At 51.3% G+C, this 24,173-nt stretch overlaps 9 protein-coding genes and 1 non-coding gene across 10 annotated transcripts; 7 read left to right on the forward strand and 3 right to left on the reverse strand.

Annotated features, from left to right (window-relative positions):
• Positions 1-131: 131 nt before the first annotated feature.
• NIT2 (Carbon-nitrogen hydrolase) lies at positions 132-2,073 on the reverse strand. Its single transcript, XM_062911764.1, has 3 exons — positions 951-2,073; positions 551-897; positions 132-498 (listed from the first exon to the last, which is right to left on the reverse strand). The coding sequence occupies exons 1-3, from the start codon at positions 1,434-1,436 to the stop codon at positions 477-479; spliced, it is 855 nt and encodes a 284-aa protein (XP_062765350.1). The 5' UTR covers positions 1,437-2,073; the 3' UTR covers positions 132-476.
• On the forward strand, positions 265-4,467 carry STE2 (pheromone alpha factor receptor). The gene is made up of 2 exons (XM_062911765.1): positions 265-3,535; positions 3,595-4,467. Exons 1-2 carry the CDS (start codon positions 2,731-2,733, stop codon positions 4,176-4,178), a joined length of 1,389 nt encoding a protein of 462 aa, XP_062765351.1. The 5' UTR covers positions 265-2,730; the 3' UTR covers positions 4,179-4,467.
• A 237-nt stretch (positions 4,468-4,704) lies between these two features.
• QC763_0061890 lies at positions 4,705-4,816 on the forward strand. Its single transcript has one exon. It is a non-coding gene; the product is annotated as a tRNA-Leu (tRNA).
• A 573-nt stretch (positions 4,817-5,389) lies between these two features.
• Positions 5,390-7,580, forward strand: QC763_401390 (uncharacterized protein). Its single transcript, XM_062911766.1, has 2 exons — positions 5,390-6,243; positions 6,318-7,580. Exons 1-2 carry the CDS (start codon positions 6,145-6,147, stop codon positions 7,329-7,331), a joined length of 1,113 nt encoding a protein of 370 aa, XP_062765352.1. The 5' UTR covers positions 5,390-6,144; the 3' UTR covers positions 7,332-7,580.
• A 4,977-nt stretch (positions 7,581-12,557) lies between these two features.
• Positions 12,558-13,524, forward strand: QC763_401395 (uncharacterized protein; the record flags this gene model as incomplete). Its single annotated transcript, XM_062911767.1, has 3 exons — positions 12,558-12,694; positions 12,776-12,869; positions 12,937-13,524. 3 exons carry the CDS (start codon positions 12,558-12,560, stop codon positions 13,522-13,524), a joined length of 819 nt encoding a protein of 272 aa, XP_062765353.1.
• Positions 13,525-14,484: 960 nt separating this feature from the next.
• QC763_401400 (uncharacterized protein) lies at positions 14,485-16,112 on the forward strand (the record flags this gene model as incomplete). The annotated part of the gene is made up of 2 exons (XM_062911768.1): positions 14,485-14,785; positions 14,943-16,112. Exons 1-2 carry the CDS (start codon positions 14,621-14,623, stop codon positions 16,110-16,112), a joined length of 1,335 nt encoding a protein of 444 aa, XP_062765354.1. The 5' UTR covers positions 14,485-14,620.
• Positions 16,113-17,107: 995 nt separating this feature from the next.
• QC763_401410 (uncharacterized protein) lies at positions 17,108-19,486 on the reverse strand. The gene is made up of 9 exons (XM_062911769.1): positions 18,963-19,486; positions 18,818-18,895; positions 18,600-18,758; positions 18,169-18,328; positions 17,980-18,094; positions 17,754-17,922; positions 17,640-17,725; positions 17,413-17,585; positions 17,108-17,349 (listed from the first exon to the last, which is right to left on the reverse strand). Exons 1-9 carry the CDS (start codon positions 19,047-19,049, stop codon positions 17,315-17,317), a joined length of 1,062 nt encoding a protein of 353 aa, XP_062765355.1. The 5' UTR covers positions 19,050-19,486; the 3' UTR covers positions 17,108-17,314.
• A 110-nt stretch (positions 19,487-19,596) lies between these two features.
• On the forward strand, positions 19,597-21,123 carry QC763_401420 (uncharacterized protein). Its single transcript, XM_062911770.1, has 3 exons — positions 19,597-19,629; positions 19,898-20,557; positions 20,634-21,123. Exons 2-3 carry the CDS (start codon positions 20,200-20,202, stop codon positions 20,834-20,836), a joined length of 561 nt encoding a protein of 186 aa, XP_062765356.1. The 5' UTR covers positions 19,597-19,629; positions 19,898-20,199; the 3' UTR covers positions 20,837-21,123.
• QC763_0061950 (uncharacterized protein) lies at positions 21,120-23,173 on the reverse strand. Its single transcript, XM_062905863.1, is given in 5 exon segments — positions 21,120-21,327; positions 21,376-21,634; positions 21,692-22,560; positions 22,641-22,952; positions 22,967-23,173. 3 exon segments carry the CDS (start codon positions 22,484-22,486, stop codon positions 21,281-21,283), a joined length of 1,101 nt encoding a protein of 366 aa, XP_062765357.1. The 5' UTR covers positions 22,487-22,560; positions 22,641-22,952; positions 22,967-23,173; the 3' UTR covers positions 21,120-21,280.
• On the forward strand, positions 23,065-24,130 carry QC763_401432 (uncharacterized protein; the record flags this gene model as incomplete). The annotated part of the gene is made up of 3 exons (XM_062911771.1): positions 23,065-23,298; positions 23,373-24,034; positions 24,109-24,130. The coding sequence occupies exons 1-3, from the start codon at positions 23,221-23,223 to the stop codon at positions 24,128-24,130; spliced, it is 762 nt and encodes a 253-aa protein (XP_062765358.1). The 5' UTR covers positions 23,065-23,220.
• Positions 24,131-24,173: the final 43 nt, after the last annotated feature.

Raw genomic sequence — 24,173 nt, forward strand, 5'->3', positions numbered from 1 at the left:
GATGGCTGCCTCTTGGTATTGGTATTGGGATAGCCTGTCTGCATGAGGGCGCCAGGGGCTCAAGAGAGCCTCATGACGTGGTACCAGAGGTTTCCCTTGAAGGTGGGTGATGTTCAAAATGCGGCCAGAATTGCCAGGCATTTTGCCCAATTTGACTTGAGCTGCATGCCTCATTATGCAGACCGACTTTGCAGTTCTCATACACCTACGATCTCACCCATTCGCACAGAATCAAGGCCGTCTTCAAAGATCTCGCAAGGCTCTGTGCACCCAGCGCATGCATAGCCGAAGCCACAGAAGTCGTGGTGTGTTTCATTGGCACCAATGGTAGTCAACCCGCGCTAAACACCCGGAGCAAATGCGGCACAGCCCCCTGCGATGGAGCAAGCGTTGATGGTTTGGAGGGCCAAGCCTCTATTGAAGTTTCACTGAGTTATCAACTCTTCATTTGTGCTTCTCATTCACCGACGTTGATATCAAATCTCTGGATAAACATCTCTGCACATCGTCAGCGACTTCCACCGTGACACAAAGCAAGGAAAGTACTCACATCCTCCGATTCAACGGCATTTCCCTCCTCACCTTGGCCAGCAGCTCCCTATCAATCACAGCAGTAGCAATCTCTGGCTCTGGATTGTCTTCTCCTTCACGCCCCTTGATCTCGGCCACGATCTTGCCCCATGGATCAACAATCATGCTGTGCCCGTAACTAACCCTCTTCTCATTATGTCTCCCGACCTGCGCAGCAGCAACGGCATAAGACTGTGTCTCTATCGCCCTCGCCCGTAAAAGCACTTCCCAATGTGCCTTTCCTGTTGGGACTGTAAAAGCAGAAGGATAGGTGATGATCTCTGCGCCCCTTCGTCGCAACGCCAAACTCATCTCTGGAAAGCGCATCTTGCACGTTGTCAGCAAATGATCACTCTCCGGCATATGACGAGAAGACAAACATCAAAACAAATCGCGCTCCCCACCCTCCCCACCCCCTCTACGTCCCACACCTCCCCGACCTTCTCCCCCGCCTCAACCACTGCACTCTCCTTCAACACCGGCCCTCCGCTCTCCCCCAGGTCAACATCAAACAAGTGCACCTTCTGATATGTATGAACAATGTGGCCGTTCTCATCTATCCAGATCACCGTGTTGCGGATCTTGGTCTTGGGGTCTGTCCAACTTGGCTCGTGGATGCCAACGTGGATGGCCAGTTTGTGTTTTTTGGCTTCGGCGCGGAGGCCGGTGACGAACTCGGATTTGTTGGTGGGCTGGCAGAGGGAGAGGGACTCGGTGGGGGAGGAGGCAATGTAATCGGAGGCTTCGGGGAGGAAGAGGGCTTTGCAGTTGAGGGAGGCGGCGCGGGCGATGAGGGTGCGGCATTGGGTGAGGTTGTGGGGGAGGGAGGAGGTGGATGTCAGTTGGCCGATGGCTATGAGGGACATTTTTTTAGAAGACTTCCAGGTGTGAAATGAGGACGGCACGAAGGAAGAAGGTAAAGAAAACCAATCCCGTGGGCTGAGTACAGGCCGAATATGAATAGTGAGATGAGGCTCTCAGTCAGTAGCTGTTTGTGTCGATGTTGAGAGTGACAGAGAGCAAGCATCGGGCACTGTGGGGGAGCTCGCCCCGTTATCGGACTTGTGGGGCCGGCCCGGATAGCGACCTCTTCGGCTCCGGAGATGGCGTCATTTTGTTGAACACCAAACATGGTGAAAGTAATGGGGGAGATTACTCTGTCGCATCAGTTTTGCGGTGCAGACACTGGCCATTATCTCCCCCAGTTGGGATAGCTTTGGGTCGGGGCCTGGCATCACACTGCGAAGGGCGACGACATGAGCCCCCTCAGCCACCTCAGCACCACTGCTTCAACATTACCCCTTTATCATTGCCTGGACAGTCGCGTGCAAATATGAAAGAAGTTTTTTCAATCGGCTTTGACTGATGAGCTGGAGGAAGAGCTGACAAAGCGTGTCGCCATTCATCTCACCACCGGCAATCCATGGCACCAAATGAAGTCACATCACCCGGACCAGTAGCAAAAGGCAGACGAGACTTCCAGTTTTATCATCTTCATCAAACCTCTGAAGCGACTTGTCAGTCTTCACCTGGTCCTAAATTGAATCGACTTGCGGTGGTGAAGCACAATGTGGGTCTGGGTCAACAACAATGCTAAGACGACAATCCTAAGAGCACACCCCAAACACACCATTGCGGCCACCACTGCGCCCAAATCAATGGCCTGTTTTTCACCACCAGACTTTCATTGTCCTAAACTCTGGTAGCATTATCCCGCCCGATCCGCGCCCTCTTAGAAGCCATGATGGGCTCCAAATTATGACCAAGCAGCAACCTCGTGGCCAGGCTTGCTCCTGCTCCATTTCCACCAGATCCATTGCGATTGTTTACTACTAAGCAACAATCCTATGGAAAAGGAGAAGTATTTACATACAGCCTACCCACCATCCATTATTTACTTTGCCATTCACCGTCAGCAGTTCCTCGGTCCTCAAATACTTCTCCAGCATGGGTTTCAAGCAGCTCTTTCTTTTCCACTAAACACCACAGCCAACGTGGACTTCAGTCAAATCGACAACTCTCTCAATCTTTTTTTTGCCTAGAGCTGTGCCGCCTCGACATCAACGATCGCTTCACGGTATCCAGCCAAGCCCACGCAAGTGCGCCTTAGCAACATCAACAGCCCCCAAGATCAGAGAGATCAAGGACACTCTCTTCAAGATGTCCACCCCAACCTCCACCACCCTCGCCCCGGGGCCTCCACCAACAAACTTCAACCCCTCAACCCAAACCTTCATCCTCCTCGCCCCGGCCCCCCCATCAGGCGAACTCGCGCCCGTCCCCCTCACCCCAAAGGAAGTCTCCGAAATCTACGCCGACGCCTCCTCCCTGTCGATCCTCTACGGCTCCCAAATCGGGGCCTGCATCTCTATCCTCGCCGTCGTCCTCCTCATGACCCCCCTCCCACGATTCAAGCGCTGGCCGACAATTATCTCCATCCTTGCCCTCGCGCTCAACACGACGAGAATGGTACTCCTCAGTTTGTTTTACCCGTCCTCCTGGGCGTCGCTGACGGCGCTTTTTCTCGGGGATTACTCGGCCGTCTCGCAGAACGATATCAATATCTCTGTTGCTGCCACGTTGTTGTCTGTCCCGGTCACGATGCTGATCTATGCCGCGCTGTTTGTGCAGGCGTGGAGTATGTTGAGTTTGTGGAGGGATGTGTGGAAGTGGCTTGCCATTGGGGTGAGTATCGGGGTTGGGTTGGTCACTGTTGGGTTCAACTTTGCGGGTGCGGTTATTCAGGCTAGGGGGGTGTTGGGGATGACGGTGCCAAGGGACGGGGTGTGGGTGAGGCAGGTGTATTTGGGGATGATGACGGGGGGGATTTGCTGGTTTTGCTTCTTGTTTAATGTTAGGTTGGTGATGCATATGTGGGAGACTAGGAGTGTGCTGCCGGGGTGGAAGGGCTTGAAGGCGATGGATGTGTTGGTTATTTGTAACGGGGTGTTGATGTTTGTGCCCGGTAAGTCTTTTGTGGTTGTTTGTCTTTGGGTGGGTGGACGGGACTGACAAAAGAAATAGTGGTCTTCGCAGCATTGGAGTTCGCCTCCTTCACCAACTTTGAATCGGCCTCTTTGACGCAGACGTCTGTTATTGTTGTTCTTCCTCTTGGGGTGTTGGTCGCGCAACGGCTTGCTGCGGCACCGTCACGATACGCCTCGCCGACTGGCACAACCACCGGCATGACCGGCAGCTCAAGCATGGGCTCCAACCCCCGATCGAGAAACCAAACCTCCAGCATGGCCACCCAGCGTCCACTCCTCAGTCACGACCGTCGTGGCAGCGCAGCCTCCTACAACGCCCACGGCTTCCAAGGCAAGAACCACGTTACTGTTTCTGCTGACCAACAACAATGCCCCCGCCGTCACAGCAGAAAGGACCACCCTGACGATTTGATCACGGAGGTGGAGAAGCCGAGCAGTCAGCACCACAGCCCTTTTTCGCCTTTGTCACCTACGTTTGGAGAGAAGGGAGGCGCTGGTTTGAGGATGCCAGATGCCGCTGGGCAGGAAAGTAACAACGGGGGTGTGATGGTTGAGAGGGAGATTAGGGTGGAGAGGGACGGCTTGAGCGCGGCGGAGGTGAGAAACTCAGATGGCTCGTAGAGCGGGACCAGTCTGATGTCGCTGAGGTCGTTGAGGAGTCCCAGGAGTCCGAGGTGGATAGTTTGAGACGGATGGGAGACAAAATGAGCGGGGTTGTTTATTCGTTTCGTTCCTGGTGGTAGTTTTGGTAATTATCTTTTTGTTTCTTTAGAACCATCTTTTTCTTTTCTTCGCGGTGTGATGTCGGTCGGTATTGTGATACTGTGCTTGTTGAACATGGATGTACTTATACCCTAGTTTGCAATTTTTGATGGGGAATATGCGATTTCAGTGGTGCCACCTGACTTAATTATGACATGGTGATTGGTGTTGTGAGGTGTGATGTCTGGAAGCATCGTGAAGTGAAGGCATTTCTAGCCCCAAATCATTAAACGACTTTGAGTTCAAATGACTGTACCAAAAAACATGCAGCCCTTAATGACAAAAATCTATCTTCATTTGATATGAAGTATCTTGCACCTGCAGCTCTGCGTCCCATCGCATCTCAATCATGATGCATAGCTTGCGCCCAGATCACCATCGAACCGGTTGTTTGGCCGAGCGGTCTAAGGCGGTAGACTCAAGATAACATCTTCCACTCAGAAATGAATGGTATTCTACTCTCGAAAGAGGCGTGAGTTCGAATCTCACAGCAATCATCACTTTTTGCACCACCGCCACTAACGGTGGAGGCTTTCTCGCTGGGTGACACCTGTGGGATTCGGTAGATAATGGTGTTGGGAAACAAGCCAGATCTATGCAAATGGGAGCATGAGGTTACAAGACAGCTTGGTTTGTTACTTGGATCTCCACGAAGGTGTAAGAGCTGTTTGCCTGGGATTGACAGAGAACAGTGGCGAGAGAAGTGCTCATCCTTGAGTAGAAGATTTAGGGGCCTCAAGGAAAACCTTTCCAGATACTTGGATGCTTGAACAGATGTCTTAAAGTCGTTCAGAGAGAGAAAGAGATACTAGTTGGTGGATGATGAAAAGTCTCTTCAAGATGCTCGAAAGCATTGCGACTCAAATGAGAAGCGGTAAAATAGGGCAGACCAACACTATAAGAAAATTAAAGATGACGCGCGCCTTTGCTATTCTCTCTTCCTTCTCCCTCTTTGGCAAATATATGGTGGCTCTCCAGGGTGTCACGTGCGGTCAACGTGATTCTTACCTTATCAGTTGATGGCGGGCAGGATGCGCTAATGGCAAGCTGCATGAACGGACATGTCAAACTGCGATTTCTCACAGAGACGTGCGATCAACAACGTCGTCGTGCAGCTCTAGTTTTCGTTTTGCACCATGCAGATGTGCCACTAGATGCATCCCCAATTGGCTCGGATGGAATCGGCCCCCGCGTTCATGGTCTCGGCGGCGACTACACATCCCCATTTCTCGGGCACCTCACTGCCAGATCTTCCAGAGGCCGAGTACGTAACCGAGTCCGGTGGCGGTGACGGTCTCTCGTCCGATCCCTGCGTCAACCCTAACCCATATCAGGACCCAACAAGCAAAAAGGAAAAAAGACACTTCTTGAAAATGCCAGGCACGAGTGGCACGTCGAGATGCCAAGGCAGGGTTCAAGACATGTCTGTCAGTCAAACGTGGATCAGCCCACAAGTGACTTGTCAGAGACAGACCGGCGATTTCGGAGCCCGTGATTGGCTGTGGCTGTCTTTGTGTGCCCCAGAATGAAAGGACCCGGGGAAGCAGCAGAAGCAACGTGGGTTGCCCCCATGCCCGCCGCCAGCCAGCGCGACTGGCACACAAACAGGGCTCCAGGTCTCCGGCAGTGATTGCTCCTTATAAGGCGTGCCGGTTCCCAACCCGCATCACGCCTCTCACTAGACAAACACACACACACACACACACACCCAAACGCTGTCGTTTTTGGTCGAGGAGGGACTGTATTCTGACGCCCGCACTGTTTCTAGACAGTTGCCCGTTACGTCAGGAACATTCGTCTCAAGGAAGAGCCAAGGAGAGGAAGAATGGCGACCATGAACCCGACGGCTGTTTGGGGTACTGATCCCGAGAGGGGCCAGGCCCCGATGATGGGGGTGCACGGGCTCTCAACCAGATGCCCAACTGTGAGTCCATCATCCTGGTGGTGTCCCATCCATGGAATGCGGGGAGAGAATTTGGCTGACAAGAAATCCGACAGACAGCGCCCAACGTCAACTTGTACTTTTCCACTCTTGCCACGGTGGGAGCCGGCACTGATGAATGGGGTCTCGCACCAGCTGCATGCCAGATTCCCAGTTTTTCGGGCCCGCATCCGCACACAGCACCCTTTGGTTTCCATTATGTCCCTGACGATCCTGGAGGCTGCTTCACCACAACACCACCGCTCCCCGCCTTCCAATCGCCTGGTATCACCAGCCACCCCTCTTGTCCCACCACCACCTCGTCCTCCACCACCGGAGAGTTTGGAAACAACTCGTCCGGAAATGGCTATTTTGCCCATCACAACCCTGTCGCCCCTGTCACGTGGACGGCAGAAACCGACAAAGTCACCACCACCATAAGCGAGCGCGAGCGCAGCCTCTTCTCTTTCCAGCACCAGCTGCAGCCAGGTGACACCACCATTCGCACCACCGACGCCTCATCTTTCTCGTCGGCTTCAACCCACAGCCCGTTGCACTCACCGACTTTTACCGCGAGTCCCGGAGTAAGAAATGTCTCATGGTCCGCTTCATCGTGTGCTTCGTCGCCACCACCACCCTGTGAAAAGAGCGGTGATGATTATTTTGCCTCTACCGCCACCATCGTCCCCATGGATGCCGGCAATGTCTCCTCGATTACCACCCAGCAAATCCCTCTCAAACCCAGCAGCCGCGTGATTGCAGCTTCCCCGCTGACAGCGCCGAGCCAGACGCAGACGTTGGAGGAATACGAAAGCAGTCGACGGTTGTGGCACAACCAGATTGGCAAGAAGTACCGGACTAAGCTGAACGAGCAGTTTGAGAACCTGCAGCTTGTTTTGCGGCTGTATGATGAGGATGGGGAGGACACCGACACCGAGGGTCCGAACATCAATGTCAAGGGGCGGTCTATCAACAAGGCTAAATTGTTGGACATGGCGAGGCAGAAGTTGGAGGAGTTGATGAATGAGAGGAAGGCTTGGAGGCAGGAGAAGAGGGCGTTGATGGAGAACTTGAGGATGAGTGAGGAGTAATGGACGTGAGGTGGGTAGACTGGACGCTCATTTTGGATAAAACTATGAATGAAGTTTTGGGTAATTCGGTGGGAGAGGGGGACGTCGCTCTTTTGTGAATCCAGAGGAAGGAAAGGAGAGACAGCAACTTACAGATAGATGGATGCTCGGTTTGGTGTGTGTGTTTTTTCTAAGGCTGAGCTACCGATGTAAAGACCTGATAGTTTGTAGATCAGACTGCAGGAATACGATGAGCTCTCTTTTTAAGCTTTTTGTTTGGGTTTTTGTTGGTTCTGAGGTGGTGTCAACTTTGGCTAAGACAGCACGGGGATTAGTGAAAGAATGAAGAGATGAGGTAAGAAAAGAGTCACAAGAAAGGAGTCACAAGAAAAGAAGAAACAGCTACTTTGGGGAGGAAGGAGATAATCTGGGGAGGAAAGAGATATGCTAGAGGTGATAATGACTCAATATTTAATCTTGATCTCATTGTCGATGATTCTTGGGGTGTTGTAATTCCAGCGATGCCTCTTGTGCTCTTTTAGATACATGTCTTATACATGATAGTTTATAAATTCCCCATCAGTGACTCAAGGACTGTAAGCCGCTCTTACTAGTAAGCAGGCTTGCCCAAGACGGCCAAATTTTCAAATTGGGTCGCCATAGAGCGAAAGTCTCAATGCTTCCGCAACCTGGAAGGCTTTCAATCTCAAAAAGAACTCAGTATCTTCAACCACTATCATACAGAGGTTGAATCAGGTCAATCATTTCGCGAAACAACCTAGTGGATTGTGAATGCACGTGCAAGACGTTGAGCATCTGAGCAAAACTGCCCGTAGGTAACTTCTGGGTACGACCTCCACCTATCTGCAAGTGCCTGTACAGCGGATCGCTCGACATATCCTTTTTGGTTCTCACATTATGCCATTTCAGTGCCTAAAGTGCGACCTGAAAGAATTCGGTGCCGACTTGGTGAACATCCATTGACTTGTGTTTAGGTTACCTACCGACACACTTCTAAGTTGTAAGCATGGTGATTGTGAGACCAGGCAGGCCAACCGCCGTTTCACATGTGACGAGATAGGGGGTAGGTTTTTTTGGCTCCAAAAGACATATTTGCGTTGAAACCTGACTGTGCTTAGAGTGGATAGAAGCAGAAGTCCTGCGGGCAACGATATGGGGATGTGAGGCTGTGTTTTAAATCCGAAATAGAGGCGAGACCTCGAGGTGCGAACCTGTGGGGATACGGGGGTAACACAGCTGTCACACTTACCTTTATATCTCCATGTGCTACGATGAAACAAACATAGTTCCGAGGTTGCTACGTATATACCTTGGAACAGGCACCTGAGCAAGGCTTGACAACCGACTCCCGTCGGTCCGACTTCATGTGAGGTTTCTCAAGGCTGGCAATAAGCGGCTGTCGAAATGGAAGCAGCTAGTTAGTGGAAGAGGAGAGCACATGTCGGTTTGGTGGTTCATAAGCCATTCTTCCTTAAGACAAGACTGCAGGGCCTGCCACAATAGTTAGGTAGAAGCACAAGGGTCGATACGGTGTACAACAGTAACGGATGCGTTTAATGTGTCATCGCGCCTGGTAAACTGAAAAGGCCTTGTGGCGAGGGGACGAAAGATATCGGTTCGTCAAAGGACGTACAGGTTAAACAGTGTAACAGGCTAACGAACCGGAGTACAGCAATGAGCTATGACACAGGGATCGTTGCTGAAATTGAAGGTCAACTAAGCCCTGAAGGCTGTCGTTTGGAGTTCCATACTAACCATAACCTTCATTTAATATAAATTTAGAGTTCACAAGGTAATCCGATAGCTTGCGGAACCTTGCTCGAACCACCACCAAGAGAGCGAAAATAACGTGAAAATCCTCACATAGAACCAGCCTAATCCATAACAGCACAAGAAACTATCCGTAGAAGCCCTAAAGCCTCGTTACCCTTAGCAAAATAGCTAGGTAAGTATATATGCATTTGGGGTGTTTTGCGCTACGGATAATATTACGTTACTCCTGGAAAATATTAAATCAGTTGCGGGAGCACAGCAAACTTCAATGGACACGGCAAGTAGTACTTAATACCGCTCAGAAGCCACGAGGGGTAAGTGTGACGAACCCCTATTCAGAACCTCTAAAAGGGATACTAGTTAAAGGCACTTCTAAACAATCCTAGTTCGGTGCAGCTAAACAGTGCACAACAAGATGTCTTAATGTAAATATAAGATACCGTGAATACAATCTGTTATTGCATACTGCGGAACTGTCTATCTACACTAGCTAGTTCCTCCGTATGTATAGACTTTGGGACGCTGAAGTGCTTATCCTGCTATGGCCCCGATCACTCCTAGCATATTGCATCCTGCAGCGTGCTCGTCGTGCTATGCCTTCGATCACCCCGAGCATCTTGCATCCTGCAGAGTGCTCGTGGGTCTTGGCGCCATAGCACTTCTGGCCAGCCCTAATTGGTGGATCACAATCTTATTCTTCAGCATGACACCACGCGCTGGTGTTCATCGAGCCAGCACCATATTTTCGTGGAGTTCAACAGTGAGACAGACCGGAATCCGCTCTGGAATCACTCACGCATGGTTAAATTTTGCGATGAACAATGGCGCTTCATCGCGCCGGTGTTCGAAACGGCAACCTCCACTCAGTACTCCTACCATCTTAAACGAAGGTTTATTTTGCCCTTCGTCAAAAGTGACAGTCAAGCCACGCAAACCGGTTCCTTCGGCAAAGTCATCAAATATCAGATTCATGAGAACCATCTCATCGACCTCCGTGATCCAAACGAGTCTGGGGTTATGTCGCAGTGAAAGAACTTCAGGAACTTCAGCTTACTGGACAAGATCGTCACAGCCTAGTTCAAGGCTGGGAGACCGAGACCCGTGTGCTCAAGAAGATGCGATTCATCACGGCATTCAGTCGAGGAGATGCAGAATCAGAAGATCATCATTTGATGTTTGAGTGGGCTGATGGGACCAATCTTTGAACTCTTTGGAAGAAGTCCACACACCGGTTGACACCATATCTTCTTAAGTCAGCAGTCAGGCAGCTATGGGGCCTTGCAGATGCTCCAGACAGGGCACAAAGCCCCGTCTCTAAGCCTGATACAACGTTTCGCCATGGAGATTTGAAACCGGAGAATATATTGTGGCTCAAAAGTGACGACCACATTGGGACATTGAAGATGCCGAACTGGGGACTTGCCACAGAGCATGCCATTTTCACAAAGTTGAGGAGCAACAAGACGGCAACCCAATGGGGAACGAGAACGTATGAACCTCCCGAGGAGGAGACTGGACACTGCACTGCCGTCCACTCCAAGGAAGGGTCCCAGCTAATGCCCGGTGGGAACCAAACAGGGAACAAAAAGCCCCGCGTGTAGGATATTTAGTCAACGGGATGCATCATAATAGAATTCATCATCTGGCTGATTTATGGTGAAAATGAACGCGAAAGGTTTCATGGAGAACTCAGAAGAAATTCCAATGTACACTATTTTATGATGTGACAACCCAGAACTCCAAGAAGGTCGCTAAAGTCCACGAGAAAGTGTTGAAATGGATGAAACAAATATCGCGGGACCCGAGATGTAGACCTGGTAAGACAGCACTGCCAGACCTGCTTGAAATTATTCAACAGCGCCTGTTGGTGGTGCAGATCCCGCACCTTACGCACCTGGCCTCGCCACGCCCATCGTCGAATCCATCCATACCGCCATTTGTCAGCTCGACGGTCTCGGATGCTTCTCTCATGCTGGAATTAGGCCCAGGCCTTGCTAGCCGGATGATCTCAGGCCTACCTGAAGGGAGTGCGCCTGAAATTGTAGTCCACAAACCAGTTTTGTCTTCAGGGGGAGCATCACCCCATCCAGGCGATGCAACACAGAGTCAGGCCGAACGGAACGGATTGCTAGGGGTCAGAGCGCGGTCCCAGGAGCTACCCAAACGCATATTGCGCATTCAGCACGAGAAGATGCATATTGGGCTACGGACATTCAGGAGCGCAAACAACCCACAGTCGAGAGTTCAACTGCGACCAGTAACTACTATAAGCCAGCTACCGCCATAGAGCCAGTCGCCGCCATAGAGCCAGTCAATCTCCCGATCAGACAATCAGTGTCGGGTACTCGAGGAACAGCGACAAGTACACTTATTGTATCACGAACTAAAAGAGTCGATTGTAGGAGTAATCTACTAGGCACAGACTAGGTCATCTCGATCGACAAATGGTTTGTAAGTAAGCTATCCAACAAGGCGAAAGTCCGAAGCACTAGATTTACTAGCTCGTACCAAAGCAACCAACAACTTATGTCAAAACTACCAAGAATTCCGCCAGGCACTGTGAAATCCTGGCTTTTCCAGGACCTACAGTCTCGCTCAGGTTAAAATGACGTCCAACGAGAATATTTGCAATCTGTGCGCATTATTCTGGAGCCTAGATTTCCCGTCGCTATCTCAAAGACCGTCCAATGCCCTCTACATTGCTTATCAAACGTGACGGAAGCAGGCTGAAGATCAACGTATCCACCGACTTGATTCTCAACATTTTCCGAAGCCCTGATCTCAACACCCGCGCAAGCCACGAGGTCCAAATCGGATACACCAGCGAGCTCCTCGTCTCCCACAGCACTCTTCACTTTGATCACATGAACCATTGGCTTGAAACTTGCGACAGCCACCACCCAGGTTGCAAGGGAGACAGTAGCTCACTCACTCTGACCCAAACCCAAAGCCTCCCCACACGCCTCATCGACGTCGGATCTGTCAACTACCCTGCGGTCAGACTCATCGCAAATACCAAGTTGTCATCAGCTCGGTAGCTTACCTTATCCCATCAATAGGACTCTCCTCCTCACTTCTGCACTGCCGTTCAAATCCTTCCAAGCCGTCGCTTGGGTATTCCTTTTCCCTCCGGCCTCCCCGCCACCTTCCGAGACGCCATCACCGCTACTCGCCAGTTGGGAATTCAGTACCTTTGGATCGACTCCCTCTGTATCATTCAAGGCCCAGGTGGTGACTTTCGGAGTGAAGCACAGAAGATGGAGCAGGTATACAGTGGTGCCTACTGCGTTTTGGCATTCAGCAGCGAAAAAGGTGGGCACGGGACCGGCTTTCTCAAACGGACAGCGCCGGCAAGCAATCACGTCGTCTTGAGCAAACCCGGCGATGAAGAAGGAAAACAAGTGGTGTTTTTCTATTCGCGAGGCCATGGATGATTTCAATGGTGATGTTCTCATGGGACCGCTGAGTCAACGCGGATGGGTGCTCCAGGAGCATGCGCTGGCGAGGAGGGCGATATTCTTTACTGAGAAGCAGACTTATTGGGAGTGTGGTGAGGGTGTCATGTGTCAGTGTATGACGATGATGAAAAAGTGAGTCCACTATCCAAGCAACCCCTGAACCCCTATTTCGGACCCACTTCCCCCCTGTTTGCTATCAAGACTCTTTCACAGCCAACTCGCGATGTTTCTTGGTAACCCCAACTTTCCCAACCTAATCTCCAAAGACTCACAGGAAGAGAAAATACAGCGGTATCAAAAGCTGCATGTATTTTACTCGCACTTGTCACTAACCAACAGCTTTGACCGTCTTCTCGCTATCGATGGCCTACAAGACCGCATCTTATCCGCGCTCAAGGCAATGGGTGGCTTTGGTGTGTTTGATGAGGGACCTGAGAAGAAGGGACTGCTCAGGAGGAGCTTACTATGGATTCACAGCAGGGACACGGAGAAGATGGTCAGGATCAAGTTTGGTGTCGAGCAAGCCATTAGCTTTGTGCCTTCCTGGTCGTGCATGGCTTTATGAAGGAGGGATAGAGTACATCAGTCCGCCGTTTGGGGAGATCCAGTGGTATGAGCTGACGAGTCTCTGGTTTGGCGACGCGCAGAGCCTATCTCCGGCTAGCGATGGGAGGGGGGCTTACAGTCAAGGGTCGTTACTTGCTAAAGCTAGGGACTATGACGTTTCAAGTGCGGGGGATGGGGAAAGGAGGATTGAAATGGATAGTCCTGGGGGTTCGGAGCAGAAGGAGACGAAGTGTGTGGTTTTAGGGTCAACGAGGTCCGTGATGCTTGAGGAGGGGGTGTGCTATGTTATTTTTGTTCGCGCAGCTCGGGGGGAACGGTGGCGGAGAAGATGTAAGAGCGAGTTGGTGCTGGTTCTGTGTCTGGGGAATGTATCATCGGCAGGCCTACGCGAGTGATGATCCAGTAGACTAGTGTAGTTCCATTTTCTTAACTTCATAGACTTATAGACCGAGTTTGCTTTTAAAACACAGCCATAGATATCCTCGGCTGTTCCAGATGTTTACCGTCGTATTAGCTGAAGGTCTATTAACTACAGTCCAGTAGGATATATCTTGTCTATGCCGTATCACCCTCCTCTCGTTAACGCACAGCAGGCTACGATTGCCAAGCTCACGATTGCTCAAGGTTTATCTGTAGGCGCACCAGGAATTGGAGAGTAGGCGGTGAAGGTCTAGGTGCATGTGTGGGGTGATCTTGGTCTGTACATGTAGGCGTGAGGGGCGCAGTGCATGCGGCCCACGATGATTGGGAGGGACTGCAGCAGATTGCGCGACATTACAGTCTAAGCCGGTTTATCCGCTCCCTCCGTCCCCTTTCGGCATTCATTTCGGAAGAGCCTCGAGATGCGATATGCACGATGTTGTCCCATGCTTCCCGCAGGACAACAAAGATAAGAGATACAACTCAGCGGCTTTCAAGTCGCAACGTGCTTCAATGAGAAAGCCATGTGATGTCAGGACCTGTGGTACTTGTTGGGCCAACAGAAGCGGCTGCCAACGACATGTCCCACATATCTTCAAACATGAAGACCGAGGTTGGCTCAAAAACTGAATACCACGGGTAGACACCTAGGTTGCAAAGCCATGAAAAAGGGATCCCAATGGTCGATATCAGACATCTAAGTTTTGTCTCATATAGAGTCATGTGGGTTAGTCGATCGCATCAACCTCTGCTTCCAGTGTTAGTTAACCAACATTATTTCACTTTCTCTGTGCCCCAGCTGGACCAATCACTTTCTTCTCTGTCTTAGCCGGTCCATTGTCGGTGTTGGCGAAGACTGAAATGCAGCAACCGAAGTCGCTCCCACTCGAGAACAAATTCCCCGCACTTGCGGCTCAACTATGAGTGGTAAACAGTTCTGATTGGGGACATGAACAGGCGCCACCCCCTCCTTTTTATTCGACGCAGTACAGTCCTCCCATAATCGACGCACAGCTTGACAGCAGAAGTCGGTGTGGCTTGGGGCTCCTGGTGGGTAGAACGGGCTTAGATATGCGGGGTCCCAAGGTTGGCATACCAGGCCATAAGGCGCCCAACTTCGAGCCCAAAGCAGGTGGTTCGCGCACTTTGCTGGTTGCAAAGCCTCTCAAGCCAGCCAACCTGTCAACCACTTTCATCATCAAGAACGCCCAATCTTTTAGATACCCCGGCAAGTTCGTACGTTACCTCTGATCAGGCACCCTGCTCCATCCCTCATTGTTTCCTTCCCGACTAACAATCCTGGTGTGGATCATTGTCCACAGTACCATACCAAATATTTTGACTGTGCCACACTGGCCACGTTGGTTTGTGCTGGGCATTGAACTGAGAGGAGATGCGGCCCCTCCGTCCCGGCTTATCTATCCGACCTCCCGCACATCAGCCTCACTCGGCGTATGTCACAGACGGTAGTGAAGAAGATTCTGTCTACTATAGCGAGGACGAGGACGACCCTCACGGGGGGCACTCCATGGTATATGAGAGAGAACCAGCACCATACGGGCCTGGTCTTCCAAAGACCCCATTACGTTCACCCAGTACAGAATACACAGCTTCAACCATCCCGCCGTCTCCCACTTATCGCCTCCCACCGGCAGGGACACCCTTGTCCAGTCCAGGCTTTATGAGCGGATTCCCACCACGACCTCACCAAGGATACCGGCCGGGGCCGCCGCCACCTCCTCCCCCGGCAGGTTATGGGAGACCAAACATCCCATATCAGCAACCACAACCGTACCCGATTGCTTCTATGTGGGGAACATGGACTCTTCCTCCAGCCTATCCTCCTACACCCAACACCCCCTTCAACGAACCAAGAAGGCCTGTTCCCCATGCCCCAAACCTACCCAATAATCGTTGGATGCCACATCCCGATGAAGACCCCATCCCACACCGCCCTCACCGAAACCGGTCTCCCGGGCCTACACTACAGTTTCGACGCTCCCGGAGCAACATGCGAAAGCGCAGTTCGTCCGAGACCCGAAAGCCCCGTCCGCTAGACCCCCAAATAGCAGCGGCGTTAAAGGGAAAGGAGCATGAGAACATGGTCCTTCGAGAAGAACTCAAGAGGGCAAAGACGAAAGAGGCCAAGAGGGAGGCCAAGGAAAAGGAGGCCGAGTTCCAAAGGTTAAAAGGTCTCGAGGAGGAGCTGAGAAGGTATAAATTGTTCGAACAAAAGAACCAGATGAAGCAGGAAATAAAGAACGAGATATATGCAGAGTTTCACCAGGGGATATCGACATCACCTACGACGTTGGCTGGTCAGCTGGGGCCTAGCTCTGGGTTCTCGTCGGAGGCGACACCCTCGTCTAATGCTTGGACGCAGGGGGGGTTAATTATTGGGCGACAGCCTGCTCCAAGGGCCATTGCAGGGGGGGTGTCTTTGGGTGATTACTTGTTTGATCGGTATGGGAATCCACAGCTGGAGGTGTACGCGAGGCCATTGGAGACACAAGATGTTGGTGTGAGGGGACGGCAACCAGGTCCCCATGTGCGGTTTCCATGATTGCGGATTGTGCTGTAGATATATTGTATGACTTTCATAGGGCAGGCACCCACATATTACGATAGTTTCCATTAAGGGTGACAGTGATTGGCAATAACTGCCATCATGTGAGCCATTATCTGGACCACCATGATCCCTAGCCTACGAGACCTATCAATCAAATGAAAGACTTTCATGCCGTGTTGTTAAGGCATTCCTCGAAAGCCCGTCCAGGGGCATCCTAGAGTATCCGGCATACAACAACAATTATCTTAAGATTTGCATTGTTGTCAAGTTACCTAGATCAAAGGTCTGATCAAACAATGCTAAGTCCGAGAATCAGGGAAGATATCCGCGGTAGGCCCGCATCTTCCACTTTCTGTATTACCACTACATCATGAAGCATTCACGACAAATTGGCCATCACCTTCCTCACGCCATCGTCCATCTTGCCAAGCCCTCTTTCCTCTGCATACTTCAGCAAACGTCCTTCTTTTGTTGCCGCATGAGCTTCCAACTCATTACCGCCGTCGAGCAACTTTCTGCAGAAACTTAAAAGCTCCAGCTTTATCCTAGCTTTTAACTTGACCGCAAAACCATACTCCTTGGCAGCCGCTTGCACCTCTGGAAAATCTTTCAAGTTCGAATTGTCACGGAGAGCGAGGAAGTGCGTCAATCTTCAGATATAGGGCCAAGGTTGGTTAAGTGGCCATGATAGGAACTGCCGTAGATTATCAGAGACTTCAGGTTTGGAGGATACCGGAGACTATCAAGAGTGCAAGAGTAGAATAAGCAGCTTTACTGTTTGGCAAATGGCTGGCAGGGCCCAAAAGGCGTGTGACAGTCTTCCTGATCCAGGTAAGCCTTGGCCAACTCCAGTGAACGCTCCACGAGATCCCCCTTGCGGGTGTTGTCCAGGATCGGCGCTGCAGGATTCAGAACGTGCTTGTTGCTGGCGAACGATTGGAAATATTTTCTATTCACTGAGGCCAGCTGCGTCTTCTGGGAACCCCAATCCGAAAAAGATGGTATTGTGTGTATAAATGGCAGTCTACAGGCGTCCCGAGACAAGGCGATCAACAAGCCTCGAAAATAACTTGTAATACGTCAAGTTCGCTATCTTCTTCGGACAATAGCCTCTGGATACAAGCCATCCAGTCTTGTCACAGCGTCCATCCAAAGCATGTCACCATATTTCCCTCTCAACTCCAAAATTCCACCCCTCACTCGTGTGAATGACCCGGCAAAGCCTTGAGCCCTATTGTTTGTTTCGCAAAAATTAGTAACCAATCTATGCCTGCCATTCAAAACGCAGACTTACAGCCGTCGATATCCTCCTTAACCACTCTCTTGACCTGGCACTGGTTAGCCTTATCAAAGGTCTGCGTCGTTAAACCACGGCATGTGGCAGCAAAGCAGCGGTTGTCCATGGCGTGCTGGAGAGTGTCGTCCTTCCAGCCAAAGACATAGTCGCCATGTTGGCCGTAGCCGGTCCTATTTGATGTTAGCGCACTGCTGGCAACCTTTAGAATGGGGAAAAGGGCCTACGGGTCTCCCTGGCTCAGTACAAAAGGCTGAGAGCCATCGGCGGGCCATTCAGCCTTGTTGTTGAAGGCACGGGTATCCCAGACGATCTATTCACAGCGTCAGCGTAAGGCAGACATCAAAGCCACGACAACAACCACTTGCCTCGTAGTGGACCTGTGGGATCTTGACCGGATGGCTCGCAGGGCAGGCAGCATCGACAACGGCAAAGGTGGCAGGCCCGGACGTAGGGTGAGCAACGTGGTCCATGTGGTTCGGAGTGTCGAGGTTCTTCCCGTCCCAGCAGCTTCGTGGTTGTCAGCACTGTCAACGTAAATTGACGTAGGCTTAAGAAACAACGTACATGGGGAAGATAACACTGCTGCGGATGCCTCCGGGGCATGGAGTTGTTGGAAAGCTCTCGGTGTCAAGCTTGGGATCCATGCAGGGGCTCATGGTGTTGCCCTGGAAGTTGGGACCTGTATAAGGTGAGATACTGTCATTTAAAGACCAAATGGACCAGAAACCAGGCCTATGCTTTGCCCCTGCATACCTGTGTAGCAACGATAGCAGCTCTGCATCTTGCGACCAAGGCCAGTCGAGGTGCGGCGTGCTGCATCGCCAGTGAACATTCTGAAGCCTGGCTTAAAGGCAGTAACGGTTTTAGGACCAGGAGCCGTATAGTATACGGTGATGCCAGCTTTGTAAAAGCTCTGTTAGCTGCCTTGTCTTCAAAGAGTCACGAAGAAACGATGTGGTGGATGATGCTTGGTTCGGGCTCAGGGGTCACTCAGGGATCCCGTATAGCCCTAACCCTAGAATGATGATATAATGTGTCGAGACGGAGATTGCGAAGAAACTCGTCATACCGTTGGCATTTCCAATGGCCTAGAACAAAGATGTCAGCATCATGTCTCATTGTTGATCGATGTTTGGTGTTGGAAAACTTAAAAGCCGGCACGAGGAAGTGAACGGGGCACCCACATCATTGACCATCTGGGGAACACGCTTGTAGGTTCCGTTTCGAGCCTTAAAGTACACGTTGGCAGTCCAGTAGTTGCTCAAATCTTGATCAAACGAGCATGTTGTGCATGTCGCGAGCTTGGAAATATCGCTGTAGGGCATGGTAACGTTGAACGCATTCTAGAGAGCAACGATCAGCGAGGGTGACGGCGTTTCGTTGAAAATATGATTCGACGCACTCCTCCAACAACCTGATGGACGTGAGCAGAGGGAATACCGCCGGGCTCAACGAGAGGATCGATGCGATCGAGGACGACCTGGGATAAAGATGGTCAGTATTCTGGAAGGAACCTGAACTCAGTGGCGAGTGGAAGAGGTGCTTACCTCGGAGCAGCCGAATCGAAGCATGGTTGTGCTAAAGCCCTGGCCGTAAACGGCCGGGAGAGAAAAAAGGCCATACAAGACCTTCATGGTGGAGTGAGAGACAACGAATAGCTTCGTCGATCTTGGCTTTGCAGGACGGATTGAGAACCACGAGGCGGCCTGGGGTCGTCGGCGGGCCGTCGCGCTCTTTTAAAAGTTTCGCGTGTACTCCATGCCAACCTCACCTCTCCCGTCTTGGAAAGAGTGAAGCTCAAGGAGGCAATGCTGTGGCAAGTCAAGTGCCGGGCATACCGTGCATTGATTGTGGGGTTGATTAAATGTGATTAACCACGGCCTATCAAATGCACGACATGTTGATAGCACTTGTCAATCCTTCGCTTTTAACCGATCCTCTGTCCAACAGGATGGCTCGGCCGAACCTCTTGGTTATTTTGGTGATAGCTGAATATATCAAGGCGGCAATACTCATCGGCTCCGACATAAGACTTGACTGGAGCGCATCGTCTTCATCAACCAAGATGAGTGCACCTGACGTAATGTCGGCATCGGAAAGACATCCTTACAAAGCTTCGCAGACATGTTTAATGTCCGGCCGTCTTTCTCACGTGGCCGATGTTTCTCTCAGCCTGTCAACAACAATCTTGGCTGGACAACACCACAGAGAAAGGTGTGGATATATTACTTTGTTTGTTTCGGCATGCCGAGCCTACTAGAACCACTCCTATACCGAACCTCAAATGGGACCTCACTCGACCCGCGCAAATCAGGTGCCTGGAATCCATGCGAATACACCTCAAGTACCTTACCTACTTCGGTGTGCGAGGCTCAGAGTCCGGCTTCCACGCTCAACGTCACGTCCCTCAAACGATCTACGTGCGCATTTTCTCAGCAAAAGGACCGCATTTCTGACTTGCTGATGAAGTTGTGTTTCACAGTCATGCCTGTATCATGTGATCCCCTCTTCATGCAAAGTATCTGCGGTCCGGTCAGCTTCGGAGTTAAAGCACCAAACTCTTATACCAACCTCAGCTCTAAACGCCAAGCCCTACAAAACGATGGTAGGCGCCAACCGTGATTCCGAGTCAGACCGGTGCTCAGTAAAATGCTCTACTTGAAAAGCCGTCCATCATCAGGACTTGAAATATGTCTGCTGTTCTTCTTTTCCTCGCGGACCTTGACCTTGAAACGATCCCAGCGCTCAATTTAAAATCTTGCACAAGTATCAACCCTTTCAAACATGAGTTCAAACTGCGCTCATTTCCTGTCAGCTTTGCCGCCTCTTCACCTACTGTGTTTCTCCTTTTTGCTTGGGGCAACCCTATACCAAAGCTTCATCATGACCAAGATCAGCTACCGAGCCCTCCCAAAGGCCGCTTTCCGAAGCCTTCAGAAACAGGCCTGGCCGTTTTATTTCCGATCTCAATCATTATTGGTCGTTATCACTGCTGTGACTATCCCTCGAGATGATCTTGTTCCCTTCGAGGCAAGCCTCATGAGCTGGGTTCCCCACGCCGTTGCGTTCACCTCAGCAATGTTGAATACATTCATCTGTGAACCTGCTACACGAAAGGCCATGGTTCAAGTTACTCATCAAGGTTCGTCTGATCTCATCATGATTCGATATCCTCTGACTTTCGGACATGGTCTTTGCTAACATAGCCGTGACCTTAGAAACGAGAGATGGGCTTAGCTGCAACCTAACACAATATGATGAGAACAAGGTGATGGAGGGCGCTAGTGTCAGCGCATCGTCGGGGATGGTGGTGGTGAAGAGACGGTTTTCATTCAGCCACGCAATGTGCATCCACCTCAACCTGTTGACACTGGGCGCTGTGTTGGCTTATGGCTGGACATTGGCCGCGAGGATCCGGTGAAGGAGGACTGAGGCTTAGAACTGCGTCTCGGTATAGTGTCCAGTCGCGGATGCTACTCTTTGTTATGATGACGGAACTGGGACAAGCGCTAGACTTGATGCTATTATCGATCATTAAGCTGATCTTGGCTGCAATGATATCAAAGTTTGAGTGCGGCAGTGATGTTCGGATTGGGCTTGTTCCGATGGAGTGGCTCACTACATGCCAAAGACGTGAATACCCAGCTGTGTCGATTGTGGGAGTCGTCTAGATGTTTCGTTATATAGCAATAGACCACTATTGCTACCCATATTCTCTCATCAATGTCTTCATACCTCGACAGTAGAGCTTCCCTGTTCCTCTTTGCTGGCTCCATCGGCTCAGCCAGCTGTAGCTGGTCGACCCCAGATCACTTCTGGCATCCTCCGTTCCCTTTAGACCATTCACCCAGTGCATAAGCCGCACTCACTTCTTCTCCCGAATATCTGGATTCCCAGGAAGCGTATCAAGCCCTATAAACATGTCAGCTCACATTCCCCTCTCACGAAACAAAGACTCACATCCATCCACCTCCTCCCCCACTCTCGAAGACACACTACACCTCTTTGCCTCCCCCAAAGACTGGCTCTCCAGTACATGACAATTAGCCCCAAAGCACACCCCATCCATCGCCCGTTGCAGAGAATCCCCTTTCCACCCAAACACATAGTCCCCATGCTGCCCATACCCCGTGGTATCACCCGTGCTCAAAACAAAAGGCTGCGACCCATCCTCCGGCCACTCATCCGGGTCATTAAACAAACTCGTATCCCACACAATCTACTCCCCATTAGCATTTCCCAAACAGCACACACTCCCAAAAGGCGGTTAACCCACCTCAAGCATCAACTGCGGTATCCTAACAGGATGACTCTCCGGACACTGTCCTCCCGTCCCCAACCCAGTAAACGTATGCGGCCCGGTTTCAACCGGATACGCCACATGGCTCTTATGATCAGGACTGTCCAAATTCTTCCCATCCCAACAAGTCGGATAAAGCACATTACTCCTAATCCCCCAGCACATTTTATTGGGTAACCCCTCAAAGTCCACCGCATCATCCACGCAAGGCGCTTTATCATCCCCTCCAAAGTCAGGCCCGGTATAACACCGGAAGCAAGTTTGATTCCTCAACCCCTGCGGTTCCCTCCTCCCGGCATCCCCAACCAACATCCGGAATCCAGGCCGAAAGGCAGTCACGTCCCCTATCCCACCGCTGACGTAATACACCACGAAGCCACCATCCGTTTTGGTAGTGAAATCATCGCCGAATAATAGCCTGTTGGGTATTTGGGGGACGCGTTTGTAGGAACCATTTCGTGCGCGAAAATAGAGGTTGGCGGTCCAGTAGTTTGAGAGGTCTTCAGAGTAGGAGCAGGTGGTGCAGTTGGCGAGGGAGGAGATGTCGGTGTTGTGTGGCATGGAGATATCGAAGGCGTTGCCGCCCACGATTTGGTGGAGGTGTGGGGAGGGTAGGGAGCCTGGGTTGACGAGGGGGTCGATTCGGTCGATTACGAGCTGGTGGCAGCCGAAGCGGAGCATGGTTGATGAGACGTTTGGGCCCCAGGGGGAGGTGCCCAGTTGGGGGGCGGCGAGGCCGAGAGTTGAGAGGAGGGATAGGAGGAGGAGCATCGTGGTTGCTAGATCAGTGGAGTATCGGTCGGTGAAGTTGGGGAGGGCGGTGAGTGGAGGGAGGCTGTAGATATCTGTTGACCATCATGGCACACTCTCAGTAGATGGATCAGCAAGCTGCAGATACCTAATCAATTGTTCGGATGGTTCCAACCTATGGATTGTTGTGTGCGCGCCGAGCCGCCCGGTTGATAGTAGAAGACTTATTTTGCCAATCTTCCGGGCAATGGTGACTGGATGGATTATTATCATCTTGATGAAGAGGCAGCCATCATCGCAGTACCGAGATTGCGACCACGTGGCAGACAAGGCGTTCCTCGATCTTGATCTTGGGAGGCTTCGAAAGATATGCGAGATGCATCATGGCTCGCGTGATGGACGAGCAGAGCGGTTGCTTCTTGCACCGTAAATCGAAGGGCAAGGAACTGAAAATATGGAGGACGCGGGAGAGTCATACTACAGTGGACGGTGGACGGTGGTCGGTGGTCGGCCGTCAGTCGTCGGCAAAATTGGATGGCGACCTGAAAGTCCGAGGAGCGGAGGAAGGCGGGCATAGCAGTGTCAAGAACCTTCCATCGCACTTTCCACCCTCGCATTGAGCTGCGAGAATAGCATGAGATATGCAACCTGTGGATATCTCGAAAGAAGCAACCAGTGAGAATCGAGGGGGAAATGCTGGTTAATTTGTTCAACTATTTATCCTCCACCTGTCTTTGCGGTACCTGGTCCTCCACATGAATACCTCTCGATGCACCGCGATAATTCTGGTGCTAGATGTGGCATGTACCAGGTTCAGAGCTTCCTCGACGAAGGTTATAAGTCCCACATACTTCCGTATCGAGAACCAGTCGATAACCAAAGACGACGTGTTGTCCGACACACATAGGCAAACGCCGGCAAAATGAAGCTTTCATTTTCTCTTCTACTTCCTTTGCTCGTGATAGCCCAGGAGACAACCCTGGGAACAGGAGCGCATTTCCGGCTGACAAGATACTCCGGCACTGGCTGCCCGGAAGGCTCGAGCAACATAACAATCTCAGAAACAGGTGAGTGGATCACTATTACCTACAGCCAATTTCGAACCTACCTTGGGCCAGACTATACTCGAGCGGAGAGGGGTAAGACCTGTCATGTTTATCTCGCTATCATTGCCCCGAGCGTCGACCATCTCCCTCAAGGGGTTCAAGGGGTGCAGCACACGCTTGCGGACAGCGTATATGAAGGATACTACACTCAGCTCGATGATGGAGTGACAGCTCTTCACCACAGCACATACTACACCCATGATTTGGGCCCCTTCAACGTGGTCGCGACGGCAACATTCGATGGTGGTGAGACCGGCAAAGCACCTGGCAAATCGTACAGCGAGACCAGAGAGATCCCTCTCAGCTCCCTGGAGTATGGCCGCTGTGTCCAACCAGGTGCTAGAATGTCGGTATTCTATGCCCACGATCAGATCACCATGAGCAGCTCAAATCCAGAAGCCCGTGGCGTTTCGGTTGCGGGCGACACGGCCGACTTGTTGTATACGCGCCGTATCAGAGTCCTTTAAATGGAAAGATTAAATTTGCAGTGAGATTGGGAGAAAACCACGAATGCTAATTCGGAATATCATATTGTAGATGGCAAGCGTGTACTCCGTAAGCCACATCTTTGAGGAAATTCGGAATTAGTCCGGAAAAGCGCT

The sequence above is a fragment of the Podospora pseudopauciseta genome, chromosome 4 (assembly GCF_035222475.1).
Source record: "Podospora pseudopauciseta strain CBS 411.78 chromosome 4, whole genome shotgun sequence".
Lineage (NCBI taxonomy): Eukaryota > Fungi > Ascomycota > Sordariomycetes > Sordariales > Podosporaceae > Podospora > Podospora pseudopauciseta.

Coding starts and splice junctions, on each gene's coding strand:
- NIT2 (XM_062911764.1), bottom strand. CDS start 1,436: ATGTCCCTCATAGCCATCGGCCAACTGACATCCACCTCCTCCCTCCCC. Junction 898..950: donor GGAGCGCGATTTGTTTTGAT/GTTTGTCTTCTC, acceptor ACAACGTGCAAG/ATGCGCTTTCCAGAGATGAG. Junction 499..550: donor ATGCCGTTGAATCGGAGGAT/GTGAGTACTTTC, acceptor GACGATGTGCAG/AGATGTTTATCCAGAGATTT.
- STE2 (XM_062911765.1), top strand. CDS start 2,731: ATGTCCACCCCAACCTCCACCACCCTCGCCCCGGGGCCTCCACCAACA. Junction 3,536..3,594: donor GGTGTTGATGTTTGTGCCCG/GTAAGTCTTTTG, acceptor CAAAAGAAATAG/TGGTCTTCGCAGCATTGGAG.
- QC763_401390 (XM_062911766.1), top strand. CDS start 6,145: ATGGCGACCATGAACCCGACGGCTGTTTGGGGTACTGATCCCGAGAGG. Junction 6,244..6,317: donor TCTCAACCAGATGCCCAACT/GTGAGTCCATCA, acceptor GAAATCCGACAG/ACAGCGCCCAACGTCAACTT.
- QC763_401410 (XM_062911769.1), bottom strand. CDS start 19,049: ATGAAGGTCTTGTATGGCCTTTTTTCTCTCCCGGCCGTTTACGGCCAG. Junction 18,329..18,599: donor TTCCCCAGATGGTCAATGAT/GTGGGTGCCCCG, acceptor GGCAGCTAACAG/AGCTTTTACAAAGCTGGCAT. Junction 18,095..18,168: donor CTGCTATCGTTGCTACACAG/GTATGCAGGGGC, acceptor CACCTTATACAG/GTCCCAACTTCCAGGGCAAC.
- QC763_401420 (XM_062911770.1), top strand. CDS start 20,200: ATGAGTTCAAACTGCGCTCATTTCCTGTCAGCTTTGCCGCCTCTTCAC. Junction 20,558..20,633: donor GGTTCAAGTTACTCATCAAG/GTTCGTCTGATC, acceptor CCGTGACCTTAG/AAACGAGAGATGGGCTTAGC.
- QC763_0061950 (XM_062905863.1), bottom strand. CDS start 22,486: ATGCTCCTCCTCCTATCCCTCCTCTCAACTCTCGGCCTCGCCGCCCCC. Junction 21,635..21,691: donor TACCGCAGTTGATGCTTGAG/GTGGGTTAACCG, acceptor AATGGGGAGTAG/ATTGTGTGGGATACGAGTTT. Junction 21,328..21,375: donor GGGGGAGGAGGTGGATGGAT/GTGAGTCTTTGT, acceptor ACATGTTTATAG/GGCTTGATACGCTTCCTGGG.